At 34.2% G+C, this 15,565-nt stretch overlaps 1 protein-coding gene and 1 non-coding gene across 2 annotated transcripts; one reads left to right on the plus strand and one right to left on the minus strand.

Moving 5' to 3' along the window:
• Nucleotides 1-3,126: 3,126 nt before the first annotated feature.
• LOC128034266 (U1 spliceosomal RNA) lies at nt 3,127-3,287 on the minus strand. The gene has a single exon (XR_008190396.1). It is a non-coding gene; the product is annotated as a U1 spliceosomal RNA (small nuclear RNA).
• Nucleotides 3,288-5,794: 2,507 nt separating this feature from the next.
• Nucleotides 5,795-11,199, plus strand: LOC105775788 (heat shock 70 kDa protein 14). The gene is made up of 10 exons (XM_012598297.2): nt 5,795-6,092; nt 7,177-8,391; nt 8,675-8,896; nt 9,039-9,134; nt 9,231-9,452; nt 9,645-9,839; nt 9,927-10,073; nt 10,154-10,303; nt 10,383-10,513; nt 10,612-11,199. Exons 2-10 carry the CDS (start codon nt 7,222-7,224, stop codon nt 10,844-10,846), a joined length of 2,568 nt encoding a protein of 855 aa, XP_012453751.1. The 5' UTR covers nt 5,795-6,092; nt 7,177-7,221; the 3' UTR covers nt 10,847-11,199.
• The last annotated feature ends 4,366 nt before the right edge of the window (nt 11,200-15,565 follow it).

Genomic DNA, 15,565 nt, shown 5'->3' on the forward strand with positions numbered 1-15,565 from the left:
ACCCGAACCAGCAGATTCCTCGATCCTCACCCATTATAGGCTCATACGGACCGAGTTCAGTTCAAGGGAATACATTTCCCTATGGCTGCACGGAGATGAAAATCTCACGAAGACATAGGTACGGATGTATCCCGAAAGCCATCCACTATCCTGCACGGAGGTGAAAACCTCACGAAGGACTAGCTTCTCACTCCCACTTAAAAGGTGTGACCAACGGTCATGTAATGCAATGCAGAAAGATATAAAAATTTAAAATACAAAACATGATGAAAACTATAACTCAAAACAAATGAAATGCAATGAGAGGATCGTATATTTAAATCAAATTTTCAACTTTCGACAAAAAGATAAGAAATTATCAACTCGTGGCTTGACTCTCTTATTTAAAGTCCCCAGTGGAGTCGCCAAGCTGTTGACACCATTTTTTTTGGATAAAACGGGGTCGACTTGGGTTTTGACGAAAATGAATAAAACGGGAGTCGCCACCAATCCTTTTTGATGAGGTGTGATTGGATCACCTTGAAAACTGGTTGTTTTAATAAACGATTTTGTTTTTTATTAAAACAACGATTTTGGTCCACGAAATCTAGAAAAACGGGTTCGGGAGTCGGTTACGCACGGGGAAGGATTAGCACCCCCGATACGCCCAAAATTGGTACCCAGTTGATTACTTAATATCTTAATGTCGAAAATTAAAAAATTTAAAGAAATTTAAAATACGATCCTTTATCTTAAAATGACTTGTATAAAATAGGTTGCTTATAAAAACTCCTACTATAAAAATTGAAAAAAGGATATTCAATTGTTCGATTTAGATGAAGAAATTGCAACCCAATACGTTAGGGCACAATTTCTCAACATTTCAAACATTGAACATTGCCTTGGTTGTTTTTAAGAAAATCCTCATCTCGAAAAAACAACATGTCACATCCAATACGTTAGGACACGACATATTGAATTCCCGATAATGAACTTTTTATTTTTATTGTTTTTTAAAAAAGAAACCTCGATTATTTAGATTCAGCAAAGAAAATCGGAACCCAATACGTTAGGGCTTGATTCTCTTGAAGATCCCAAATACCGAGTGTTGCTTTTATTTTGAAATTTTTTGTTCTTAATAAATTCGAGTAAAATGGATGTAAAATAATAATGGTGACAATGTAAATAAAATGATACAAGCCAAACAATAAATAATAAAAATAATCAGGGCAAGGTAACAAATAATTAGGAACTAAAGAAAGAGAACAAACAATAATAAACGTGCAAATAAATCAACAAAATTAACAACATTATGCAAATATGAAAGATATATAAACACATCTATATAAATAAATAATGAGAATATGAAAAATGTGTGTAAATGTACATGTTTGAATTATTATACATTTAAAAGTCATGTAAATGTGTGTGCATACATATATACATATAATAATCATTAAATATATAAAAATACATATGTGTAGGTATATATGAGTCATAAAACGTAAAGAATATGTACAAGATATATTTTGGACGTATAAAGTATATGTAAACGTATATATATAATAAAGGTGTATGAAAGCATATTTTATATACGTGTATTTATAGAATGTATAGAAAATATATATTGATTTATGGATATATAATTATAGAATATAAATATAAAATATTTACATATATACGTTTATGCATATATAAAAGTAAGCTATTATAAAATATGAGCAAGCATAATACATAAATATATATATATATAAATTAAAATGAAGTTGAAAATAATATAAACTACTTAATATATTAATATAATAGTAACAAATTGAATAAACAGAAAATAAAGCCAATAATAATTAATAATAGTAGTAATGATAATAATAATAATAATAATAATAATAATAATAATAACACTATAATAATCAATTAAACAATAAAATTGCTAAAAAGGGATTAAATCAAAATAAAAACATAAATACTGGGCGATTTCGAAATAAATAAACACTAAAAGGATTAAATTGCAACACGCGCCAAACATAGAGGGACCAAAATAGTAAATAAACCAAAGCCCCAAAACGCAGCGTTGTAGTGGACCAGATTGAAGCAAAAATAAAATTATGAGGCTAAATCAAAAATAACAAAAAAGGCAAAGAGGGCCGAATTGCAACGCGCTTCAAAGTCGGAGGGACTGCGCCGCAAATAGACCCTTAAATGAAAACATGCGGATCCTTGGGTGCGGGTCGGGTCAACACGCGGATCCCCTCACCCAAAACGGCGTCGTTTTACTAATGATATTTAAGTGAAAAAAACTAAAAAAAAACATTCAAATTCTCATTTCTTAAAAAGAAACAAAACCCTTCACCCCTTTTTCTCTCAAAACATTTCCCCTCCTCCGGCAGAAACCCAGAATCCGGCGAAGGAGACCACCGTGCCTCCGTCGCGCCGGCGTCACGTGCGGTGGCCGGAAAATTCATAAGAGGTATTTTTTTCGCGAATATCAACTATTCTTCTTTATTAGTATATGTATATTATATGTATAAAAGTAAAAAAAACATATCTAAAGGGAAAGATGCGAAAAGAAAAAAAGGAATCACCTTAAGATCTTTGTTTAATCCGTTTTTGTGTTACATAAATAGCCTTTTTTTTTTCCAAGAAAAAGCCCGTTTTTCATGTTACAAGTTTGGCTTTTAAAGCCTATTTTTGTTACTGTTTTTGATATATTTTCCTTGCTTCTTTCTCCTTTGCAGATGCCAGTGGTGATGGGAGCAGGTGGTGGTAGGTGCGGCGCGGAGGGGGCAGGTAATGATGTTGGTGGCTGCGGTACTAGGCTTTAGAGGACCAATATTTTATATTAAAATATATTTAATACATCTTTATAAAATCAGCCATGCTAACTGATTAAAATAATATTATTATAGATAAAAATCGAGATTGAGAAATGTTAAACAGTGCTTATAAGCATTGAAAGCTGTCCTGAACCTTTATGCCCCTAACACAACCTAAGCCCACGACTTTGAACCTAAATCCCTACTACATGACAAACAAAACCAAAAGGTGCTGCATAAGGAGAGGGCATATATAACTACTTTTGAAGCTGATTACCCATATGGAAATAATAATTATATCCTACAAATGGTTTCCAATTAAAACTTAAGATTGATAGGGGCTGCGCGAACGCAAGCCCCCACTGCCACAAATTATGACGTAGGCTCTCCCTCTTGGGGAGACCTTAAAGCAGCACCCCTCCCAAGTGCAATGGAGGTCACTGCTCTAGGCCATGAGTCTTCCCGATCACTCATTGAGCCCGTCCAGGTAAGTATGTTATAATGTTGCCCTGTCCTCTCTCTTTATACACCACTCCTTATGTTTTGTTTACCATATGCCAGCAATGTGGGATTCAGGTTGCATTGGGGGCATAAAGATCTAAAACATTTTTACCTTTCAATGCTTCTAAACACTAATTAACATTTCCCAATCTTGATTTCTGTAAATAATAATATTGTTTTATTTTATTAACATTATTCTTAATTTTATAGTGATGTGTTAAATATTTATCAGTACTAAATATCAGTCTTTTAAAATACCCATAAATATAAAAGAATGTGCATTGTTGTCAGATATAATACACTTCTAATAATATATATACGTTAAAACTTAAGAAAAATTATTTAATCTCCAATCAAACACAATTATTAAACATTTATTTGTTTTTTTATTCAAACAAATAGAACGAATAAATACTTTGATTTTTATATATTACATCTTATTCATGCAAACTAATATATATTACAAAATTCTTAAATTTTTAATGTGTTTACATTATAAAATTTTGACATGTGATAAGGAAGAAAGTAAACATTTTGTGGAGGGAAAATTGCAACATAAACCACTTTACCTTCTTTATATAATTTTTAATTGTGTTTTGCAAGTCATATTTTTATAATAAGTTCTTTCAATTTGTCTATATTTAATAATTCAACTAATAATTTTAGACAATAAACCATTGTAAATTTTAAAACTATTTAAAAATTCTTTTAAATTATCACCATTTTACAGATTAAATATACTATTAAAATTGAATTACATATTTTAAATATAAATAATGTTGCAATTAATTATTTAATTATTTAATGGTCAGAATATTTAAATTAAATTAGCAATCTACATTCATTAACTAATAATTAAAATTAAGTTAAAACTATATATAAAATAAATTTTGCACAATATGCTATTATAATGTTTATATTTTAAAATAATTCCAAAATATTGTTTATTTAAATTCAATCTAAGATTGATAATCATGTTTTAAAATTAAATTTGTATATTATTAAATTTTAATTTCGTATTACAATATTTAAGAAAAATTAAAATAATTTAATTAATCGGCTAAAGAAAACTACTGCTAGTTATAATAACAATCACTCTTTTATTTTGTAATAATTCACAATCACTCTTTTATTTTGTAGCTTAATCATTAAATTAATAAAATTCACATCTTCACTTTTTTTTCACAAAAAGGAATGCCTCAAAGCATATTTTTCTCTTTAGACCCATTAATTTAAAATGATAAAACAAGTAATTTGAGATACAACACAATAATTTTAATCTATAATCTATTTATATCTATCTATAATTTATTTAAAAGCACGAGGTTGAAAAATTTTTGAATCAACGAGAATACCTCTATTTTTATCATATTGCTAAATTGACTTTTAAAATAATTATAATTCAATAGAATTTGTGATAATTACATATTTAAAATAATTATAAATTTAATTTACATTTATTACATTTTAATTAAAATAATTATAATTAAAATAAATGTTGATGTATTTTTATAACCGGAGTTTTTAGTTTTACACTCTGCTGTATATTTTTGTATGACTAATATTTTAATGATCCACCTCATATTTCATATTTCATTTATATAGATCATGCATGTCAAATTTGATATAAATTAAAATTTTGAATTGTTTATTTTATATTAAAAAAATTTGATTCGTTCAATAAGTATTAATAACATATTTTTAGATCGATATGATAGAGATATCAATTTGGTTAAAAATTTTGCATACATGACATGTAAAATTATATCAATAAATTCAATAATTGAATCGTTAAAATATTAATTGTACAAAAACATGCGGAAGGGTTAAAAGTGTAAATAGATCCTCCTCTTATATATTGTTTACAAATTATTTTAATCAATTTATTACCTATTAAGAAAATAAAATAAAAATTGAATAGTAAAGAGTTTATTTACAATATATCATATATTTTATTGTTTGTACAAATCCTTTAATAATAGGAATTTTTATTAGTATTATATTTAATTATCAAAATAATTAATATTTTTAATTTATTAGTTATTATTTCAAATATTGATTACAAGAAGTAAAATCGTATTGTATGTTGACGAAGGTTTTAATTATGATTTGAAATATTTTAATATTATTAAAATTTATTGATCAACAAAATATCAATCTTCTAATATGATATTTAAATTTTTAATTATATTTGAATTGTTAAATAAATTAATCTATTTTTATTGTATTTAAAATTAAAATTTAAAAATAACTATAATAATTAAAATATATATTATTTAAAAATTAATCACGTAAAATCATATACAATATAATCACAAAAAAATGAAAAATACATAGATATCAGTGCATAAAAGAAAGGCCTCATTTGGGAAAAATCAAAATCCCAAATGAAAGCCCAACCCATGAACTCACCAAAAACCTAAAGAATTCCATGACTTTTCTTCCGGGGAGATCTTTCCAGAAGCCATGGTATCTCTAGACACCTCTAGTCGTGGATGGACACCACTCAATTCCATTCCATGACTCCTTCCAAATCAAAACTTTATTAATTAAAATTAGAAAACCTTCATTAAATCAAAACGCAAATAAATTATTAAATCGAAAATTCCACACAAACCCTCGTAAATAAAAGCCCCCCCCCCCCAACACCCCAAAGCTCTCTGTTTCGCTTCTGCGAGTGTGAGGTTGTTTTCGTATGCTATCTCTCGCGAACGTACAAGAACATAACACAAAAAAGAGAGAGGTCTTTTTGAAAAGAAATTTCCAGAACTGCTTTCGCCTCAATTTTCCCTTCCAAAGGTAAGATCGCCGCCCTTGGCTCTTTGTGCTTTTCTTCTTTCGATTTCTTTTTTAATTGTCGTTGTTGCATTTATTCTCCGTCATGAACTTAGATCTGTTTTGTTTTATATTCGCCACGTCGGTCGATGTTTTTTTTTTTCGCATTGATTTTTGCTTCTCTTTGGACTTGGCTGTTTGTAGAGAATCAAGTAATTTCCTTATTTGATTTCTATTTTTTCGATTCGTTTGGGAAAAAAATTAACTTATTTTTATATTTTGTGAATTTATTATTCTGATTCAACGCTTTTTCATCGTTGGAATTTATTTTTAAGTTACATTAGTTGTTTTAGGTTTATTTGAATGCGATTTCGAGTTGGTCATTGCACAGAGTTCCCATTTCTGATTAATTTTATTTGAAGGAGTGTTAATTTTGGGTTGATATCTGATTGTAAAGGTTTGTAGGGTTTGTTTCCAATTGTTTGATTTATGCATGTGAACTACTTGGTTTTTTAACCTTTAACTGAAGTGTTTTCGTTTTGATTTGAAATGCATTATATATCCGCTTGCATTTGTTTAGCCCTTACACTTGCCTCTGACCCTTATGTAGTTATTTGGCCTGTGTTCTTGTGTGAATGATCAACTCAAGAAGCGCTTTTGAGTCTTTAAATGAGAACATAAGGGGGGATGCATATTAGATATTGTTATTTATATTAAAGATTTTTTTTAATGTAATAAGTGTCTTTAAATGGGAACATAAGGAGGAATGTTTATTGAATATTGTTATGATCTTTGTTATATCAATGGTATTATGTGTTCAAGTCCATGGAAGTTGACATGGAATATTGAGCAGCAATTTGTTGCCCATGACATATTTATATCACCTTGATTGATGCAATGTGTTATTTATTTAATGTGCAAAGTATGGTGCTCCAGTAGCTAGATTCCTAAAATCGTGATTATCATTTTTTGCCACTTCTTTAATACTTATGATTGCACGGTGCTCCAATTGGCTAGATTCAAAACGTGATTATGATTTTTTTTTTTTTGCTTTCCTGGTTAAGTACTTATATATAATCTAATTTCTTTTTGTTTTGTTGGATGCCAGGTTAATCTTATTTTATAAAGTAAATTTGTGTAATTTCTGTTTAAGATGAGCGTGGTTGGGTTTGATTTTGGCAATGAGAGCTGCATTGTTGCAGTTGCGAGGCAGAGAGGGATTGATGTCGTGCTTAATGATGAATCAAAGCGCGAAACTCCAGCTATTGTTTGCTTTGGGGAGAAGCAGAGATTCATTGGTACTGCAGGGGCAGCATCTTCTACAATGAACCCTAAAAACTCAATTTCTCAGATAAAACGGTTAATTGGCCGTCAGTTCTCAGATCCTGAGTTGCAAAGAGATCTCAAGTCATTGCCCTTCAATGTCACAGAGGGTCCTGATGGATATCCTTTGATTCATGCTCGGTACTTAGGTGAAATGAGATCTTTTACCCCAACCCAAATTTTGGGAATGGTTTTGTTGAATTTGAAAAGCATAGCTGAGAAGAATTTGAATGCAGCAGTAGTGGATTGCTGTATTGGAATTCCTGTGTACTTCACTGATCTTCAAAGAAGAGCAGTTTTAGATGCAGCCACAATTGCAGGCTTGCACCCTCTTCGCCTGATTCATGAAACTACTGCAACAGCATTGGCTTATGGTATTTATAAAACTGATTTACCTGAAAATGACCAATTAAATGTTGCCTTTGTTGATATTGGACATGCTAGCATGCAAGTCTGTATTGCTGGCTTCAAGAAAGGGCAACTCACTATCTTGGCTCATTCATTTGACCGCTCTTTGGGTGGTAGGGATTTTGATGAAGTTCTTTTTCAGCATTTTGCTGCAAAATTTAAAGAGGAATACAAGATTGATGTCCTCCAGAATGCAAGGGCTAGTATTAGGCTTCGGACAGCTTGTGAGAAGCTAAAGAAAATACTTAGTGCCAATCCTGAGGCCCCTTTGAATATTGAGTGCTTGATGGATGAGAAGGATGTTAGGGGTTTCATCAAGAGAGAGGAGTTCGAACAGATCAGTGCTCCAATTTTGCAACGTGTGAAGAGGCCACTTGAGAAGGCTCTTGCCGATGCTGGACTTGCAGTTGAAAATGTTCATATGGTTGAGGTTGTTGGCTCAGCCTCCCGGGTTCCTGCTATGTTGAAAATCCTCACAGAGTTCTTTGGTAAAGAGCCTAGGCGTACAATGAATGCTAGTGAATGTGTTGCAAGGGGTTGTGCTTTAGAATGTGCAATTCTCAGTCCCACATTCAAAGTTCGAGAGTTTCAGGTGTGTATTTTCCAATTGACTTTTTACGAAGTTATCATGATAATTTTGCTGTCTGTGTTGAATGTTATCTCAGCTGTGTATGCATTTGGTTGCATTGTAGTATGATTTTAAGGTGTTGCTTTCTTTATTCTCCCGAATACAGAATAATTCAAGATTTTTCCTTGTATTTCCATTCCTTATATTCCCATTATTGTTGCTGCGTGTCCTGTTGTCAAATTTGTGTCCTTTTTACTCTTTTTCCCCTGAACACAGCTGACCTCTTAACCTCTCTGGTTTGAAAAAGGTCAATGAGAGCTTCCCTTTCCCAGTCTCACTATCATGGAAAGGTTCTGGTCCAGATTCTCAGGCTGGAGGAGCAGAACAACAACAACTTGTCTTTCCAAAAGGAAATCCGATACCCAGTATCAAGGCTGTGACATTCCACAAGTCAAGTACTTTCACTGTTGATGTTCAATATTCCGATGTTAGTGATTTGCAGGCCCCTCCAAAGATCAGTACATACACGGTAATTAGTTCATAGACCTTGTATAAGACACAGTATCTTTTGTTTTAGTCTATTTACTTCTTGTTAGGTTACTTGTTTTTTATGCTAAATTCTTGCTTGGCTTTTTCATTTGTTATAAATTGTGGCATTTCTTAAATGGTAGATTGGGCCTTTTCCGACAATAAGAAGTGAACGGCCAAAATTGAAGGTCAAAGTTCGTCTGAATTTGCATGGGATTGTATCCGTTGAGTCAGCAACAGTAAGTTGTTGAATTAGCTTTTTAAAATTTTAATTATATCTCAACTTGAATTCATTTTTTCCCCTTGCTTTCCTGACTACTTCATTGTAATCTTAGCTCTTGGAAGAGGAAGAAGTTGAAGTTCCGGTTTCAAAAGAGCCTGAAAAAGACAATTCTAAGATGGAGACTGATGAAGCACCTGGTGGTACTGCTGCTCCCAGTGCCAATGAGACAGATGTCAACATGCAAGATGCTAAGGGTACAGCAGATGCAGCAGGGGCTGACAATGGTGTTGCCAAGTCGGGCGACAAGCCTGTGAAAATGGAGACTGATACTAAAGTAAGTTATTTTTCTCTGCAATATATACATGAATTGCCAGAGTTCACATTGTAGCCTTTTAGGCCAGTGTGTTCCTGATTCCCAGAATTTTTAGTGTGGGTTACTTATGTGGTATTTTTTTACAGCCTTTCTCTTGGGTTTTTGCTTGTTTTGGTTGGTTGGTTTATGCATTTTGTTCTGGCTGTCATGTAGGTTGAGGCTCCCAAGAAGAAGGTGAAGAAAACAAATGTACCAGTGGCAGAGCTAGTCTATGGTGCAATGTTGCCTGCAGATGTTCAAAAGGCAGTAGAGAAGGAGTTTGAAATGGCTTTGCAAGACAGGGTTATGGAAGAAACCAAGGATAAAAAGAATGCTGTTGAGGCCTATGTTTATGACATGAGGAATAAGGTACAATGTTGTCTGCTAATTTACTGAAACCTTGAACTGTTTCTTGGCTGTTATGATTGTAAAACTAATTAAATGTCGTGTCTTCAGCTTAGTGATAAATATCATGATTTTGTTACTGCTCCGGAGAAAGAAGAGCTTACTGCCAAGCTTCAGGAAACTGAGGATTGGCTATATGAAGATGGCGAGGATGAAACAAAGGGTGTTTATGTTGCCAAGCTTGAAGAGCTTAAGAAGGTAATTCTTGCTCTTCTCTTGACTTGTCAAGTTTTGTTGTATGCATTGTATACCTGACAAATTGTCATGATCTTGAAAAGCAAGGGGATCCTATTGAAGAACGTTACAAAGAGTATATGGAGAGGGGAACTGTCATTGATCAACTTGCTTACTGTATTAACAGTTACAGGGAGGCAGCAATGTCAAATGATCCCAAATTTGATCACATCGAACTTGCTGAAAAGCAAAAGGTAGTTGCTTGGTCCCTATCTTTACCACTCTCCACTTCTTTCTGTTAGTGACGAGGTCAATGGTGGATTGTAATTGTAGGTCTTGAATGAGTGCGTAGAAGCTGAGGCCTGGTTGAGAGAGAAAAAGCAGCAGCAGGATCAACTTCCCAAGTATGCCACTCCAGTTCTCTTGTCAGCTGATGTGAGAAAGAAGGCTGAAGCACTAGATAGGTACATTATTTGACATGCTTACCTCCATGCCTATCTTAAATATGGTTATATATGTTTTATCTATATTAGGTGCTGATACGTGGATTTGCCTTGAACAGGTTTTGCAGGCCAATAATGACGAAACCTAAACCAACTAAACCAGCCTCGCCTGAAACACGAGCTAACCCACCACCTCAGGGAGAGGGTCAGTCCCAAGGAGCGGATGCCAATGCAAGCCCTAACCACAACAATGTGCCTGGTGAAAATGCAACGGCAGGCAGTGGTGAGGCAGCTCCAGCTTCTGCAGAACCAATGGAAACTGACAAATCGGAAACTGCTTCGACTACTGTATAATTCAGTAGCTTGGTGGTCTGTTGATGATATATGTGGCCAAAATTTCCGTTCCTATGTACAACCGCTATTTTCGGAACCGCTATTTTAAGAAAGGCTTGGGTTCGGCTGTGTTATTCGGGTCATAATTTTTAGATTGTAAAAGCCATCTTTTTGCATTGCCTTCCGAGATTTGTTTTTATTGAAGACCGAGGGTTTTTCAAAAGACGGTTTTAAGAGGGAAAATAGAACTGCTATTGTGATTTCCTTGCTAACATGTTTTTTTGTTAGTGGGAGGCTAAAAATTTACACTTTAAAAGGGTTCGAGTGTTAAATGTTTAGGTTGTGTTGGGATTAGTGAAATTATGTTGTGGGTATTGTCGGATTTTTTTTTTTTCATAAAATCTTCAATTCGTTATGGATGCCGTCTAGTCTGGGTGTCTTCTTTTATCTCAACTTATTTTTTCTAAGTTGAGTTGGCCGATGATTGAAGGGAATTCCCACAGCTGAAACTAATAGCCTGAGCCTCAAGCCATCTCCAGATTTTCCTAATTTTCGGATTGCCCTCAAATTTATCTCTTCGATTATGGCGGTAATTTTTTTTAAAAAAAATCTTGTTCTTGCTTTGTGGTTTCTTGATTCCTTTTATCTGTTCAAGCTCTCTCTATGTAAATAGAAACCAACTAATAACTGCAACAAGTTTGCTGGGATCAGATTTTGAGATTTCTGTTTTTTTCGTTCTAAAATTGTTGGTGTTTCAGTATGTCACTGAAGTCCACTTAAAAAGTTGCAATTATGATTTTTTTCCTAAAACTTTCTTTTTACCATAGACAGTAGCCGTAATCTGGATATTTTATCAATAAAGGCCATTTCTAATTTTATTTACAGAAATTGGTCAATTTTTTCATTATATATTGAAAATTGTCGATTTTAGCAAAATGCATCCAAGTAGGAGTATTTTGGGAGGAAATTTCAGCAAAACGCGTCCCTTGGAGAGCGATTTTGCCATATCAGTACAAAATGCGCCCATGTGGATGCACTTTGCTGATGTGGCAAAATTGCTCCCCCAGGGACAGTGTTTTTCTAGGGTTAGGGCTTTTTGCATGTTTAGTCCTTAGGGTTTTTTAGTTTAGGATTTTTAGGGTTTTGTTTAAAATAATTTAGGGTTTTTAGTAGATTTAGGATTTATTGTTTTTTTAAATTAATTAAATTAGGTTTTTGGGTTTTAAATATATTAATTAAATTAGGAATTAGGGTTTTTAAGAAAATTAATTAAATTATGGTTTAGTTTTTTTAAAATAATTTTGTGTTTAGGGTTTAGGGAAAATTTTATTGACAATATAAAAACTTTTTTTTTCTACAATAGTTTCTGAAAAAATAATTTTGAGAAAACGGTTCTAAAAAGATAATGTAAAAAACGTTTCAAGCAGGATGCTCTGTCAACAAAATTACTGAGAAAAGCTCCTACGTGGATGCTCTTTTTCTACAATAGTTCCTGAAAAAGTTACTTTTGAGAAGACGGTTCTGAACAGACGGTGTCAAAAACGCTTCAACCAAAATACACTGTCAGTAAAATTGATGAAAAAAGATCTCATGTGGACAATCTTTTTCTAAAGTAGTTCCTGTTTGGCCTTAGACTATAAATGAGCCAAATTTCATTCTCAAGTTGCATAAGTTACAGTAAGAAAAATTAAGGAGGCTAAGTAAAATAAAAATTGAATATGAGTGAACGTATTAGTGTTATTATTTACTATCATGGTGAGGTCCATGATGCCGAGAACAATGTTTTTTTATCGGAGAACACAACGCGACTGATTTTTAACCAGAACATAGATTTGACAGAATTTCGTAAAAAAATTAGGCGTAAAATTTTCGAAACGACGCCAATAAGAGTTTCATCTATTAAGTATCAATTTTGTGCTTCGGTTGATCCCGTCACATATGACTCATTTGATATCAAAGGTGGTCGTAGCTTGGAAGCAATGGTGCAGACTCATCTCAATAGTGGATCACCCTATCTTGAGTTATATGCACAATTTTCATCGCCAAATTAAGCATTTGTAACTTCAACATCTACTGTTGTTTGAGAAGAATACACAACTCCTGCCCGAAACTCTGTTAGTGGGAGGTAGAACACGGAAGCACCCGTGTTTGGTAGCAGTATGGAATACACAACCCCTGCACGACAGTCGATTAGTGGATGAGACATGCACTTCAATGGGTCAATGTTCGATGTTGGACATACGTACTGGGAAATGACATCAACTTTTAGTAGTTGGCAATCCACATCTAATTAGAGACGTTATGAGATGTCTACAAGAAGGGGTGATGTACTCCCGACGACGTCCACGGGCGAGGGAACCTCGTACGTAGCAGATGATAGTGGGTTGGATGATGACTCTAACATGGATCCACCTCGAAAACTCAGCCCCGATGGTGTAGAAGTTGCATTATTTTCTGAATCGGGGCCTGTTCCAACCGAACCTGAAGTTGTTGAAGGGGTTCAAATGAAGAAGAAGAAGATCCGCAGTTCAGAGCGTACTCGCCTCCAGCCCACATGCATAATGTCGATCTACCAGCAAATGATGCGTTGGGGTTTCCAAATCTACCACACAGAAGGCATGACCGTACAAGTTTGTCATTGAATTTGGGTGAATTGAAAGTTGGTAAGGAGTTTTCCAGTAATGATAGTTTTCTTGGTGCATTGAAACGCCATAGCATCATGAACGGGGTTAACAACAACGTGGTTAAATCCAAATCTAAAAAGTTTGAAGCCAAGTGTGCAGTGCAAAATGATATATGTTCATGGAAAATCATGGCTTCAATTAGGAAAAAGACAGGCTTGTGGGAGATAAAAAAAGTATAAAGGTCCACATACATGTGTTGTCGGTACAGTATCACTGGGTGTTTAAGGTTTTTGAATGATATTATTATTACGTAGTGTTGCATTATTTAACGTACTTTATTGACAGGTGTTTCACAAGATCATCCCAAGATGGATTCAGATATGTTAGCTAGTTTAATACTACCGACGGTAAAGACAGATCTCAAGACTTCTGTATCAGTCTTAATTGCCAATATTCACAGTCAATTGAGGCACACGCTCTCTTACCGCAAGGCTTGGATAACTAAGCAAAAGGTATTGGAAAAGATGCATAGTGGGTGAGACGCTTTATATAATGACGTGTGGCAGTGGTGTCAGGTGTTGAAGAGGTACGTCTCAGGTTGCATAACAAATCTTGAAACGGCATAGGCGTACTACAACGACCGATTGCTCTGTGGATGCCAAGTGTTCAAGCATCTGTTCTAGACCTTTAAGCGATGCCGGGACGCATTTGTGTACTGCAAGCCGTTGGTATAAATTGACGGTACCTTTATATATGGTAAATATACCCATCGGCTATTGCTAGCTGTGGCACAGGATGGCTGTAGGAGAATCCTTCCAATTGCGTTTGCAATAACACCGGGGAAGTCAGGTGATGACTGTGATCTCCTTCTTTCTAGGTTAAGGAGACATGTCTGCCCCTAACCTGATATCTGCGTTATATCAGATCGGGGCACTGAAATACTAGCCGCAATTGAGCGATAGGAAAGCCTATAGGATCGCATACATATCATCGGTATTGTCTAAAGCACGTTGCGTCCAACTACTACGGGCAATATCGGTCTACCACTGAACGATGACAAGTGACCAACATGGGTATTTAATCTCTATTAATATAATTTCATTTGTAATATTCAATTTATTCTGAATAGAAGAGTGGTATGTAATTTTCACTATCAACTTATATTAGTAGGGTACGAGATCAATAAGGATCGGTTTCATGAGATGTTGGCGATTTTGCGTTCAGTTAATGAACAAGGCGCGGACTACCTCTGTAGCATACTTTTCGAATAGTGGACACAAGCATACGACGGTAGCCTACGATATAGCCATATGACTTCAGGCCATATGACCTTAAACCTCAAACATGGCCATATGAACACGTCAATTGCCAATAACCTCGGTTATGCGAGAGGCATATTTTCGTTTAGTGGCACTATTTTCAAACCGAGCAGCGAGTTATAAAGGCCAAATGCAGGGAGGCCATGTATGGTGCCGGAATGTATTGCAAGAAATTAAAAAGGTGAAGGCACGAGCCAACACCATGCACACAGTATGTCACGATCGCAACAACCTATGGTTTCGTGTGACAGAGTTTGACAAGCCGAACTAAGGTATTGCAGGTGGACAATATCATGTGTACACCTGAGAAATAGAACCTGCGACTATGGGACGTTTGACGCACTTCATTATCCATCGCTCATGCAATTGCAGCTTGTCAAAATCTCTGTTTAGATCCCATCAGATACGTCGACGAAGTGTACAAAATAGAATACATGTACAATATGTGGAGACACGTATTCCCACCAGTCCCAGATGAACGTAAGTGGTCGTCTGTATCGCTTGCTCCGTTTAAGTTGTTATGGGATAGAGAATTGCGTCGCAAACCAAAAGGTCGACCTTGCTCAAGTAGAATACGTAACAATATGGATATCCAAGAAAGAACGAACCAACAGAAGTTGTGCGGATGGTGTAGGAACCCAGGTCATACAATTCGATCATGTCCAAATCGAAATAGTTGATAGTTGCTGTAATAAAACTATGTTGCATTATTTCTATTTTATTAAAAATATTAAAAATATTACATTATTCAAAAGAACTTTTATTTTATTAAAAATATAAAAATAAATTACTATTAA

This window comes from Gossypium raimondii, chromosome 10 (genome assembly GCF_025698545.1).
Source record: "Gossypium raimondii isolate GPD5lz chromosome 10, ASM2569854v1, whole genome shotgun sequence".
Taxonomy (NCBI): Eukaryota; Viridiplantae; Streptophyta; class Magnoliopsida; order Malvales; family Malvaceae; genus Gossypium; species Gossypium raimondii.

Excerpts from the sequence above, each read along its gene's own strand:
- LOC105775788 (XM_012598297.2), top strand. The coding sequence starts at position 7,222 with ATGAGCGTGGTTGGGTTTGATTTTGGCAATGAGAGCTGCATTGTTGCA. Across the intron at positions 9,135-9,230 it reads TATCCGTTGAGTCAGCAACA|CTCTTGGAAGAGGAAGAAGT; the intron begins GTAAGTTGTTGA and ends TTGTAATCTTAG. Across the intron at positions 10,074-10,153 it reads AGCTTGAAGAGCTTAAGAAG|CAAGGGGATCCTATTGAAGA; the intron begins GTAATTCTTGCT and ends GATCTTGAAAAG.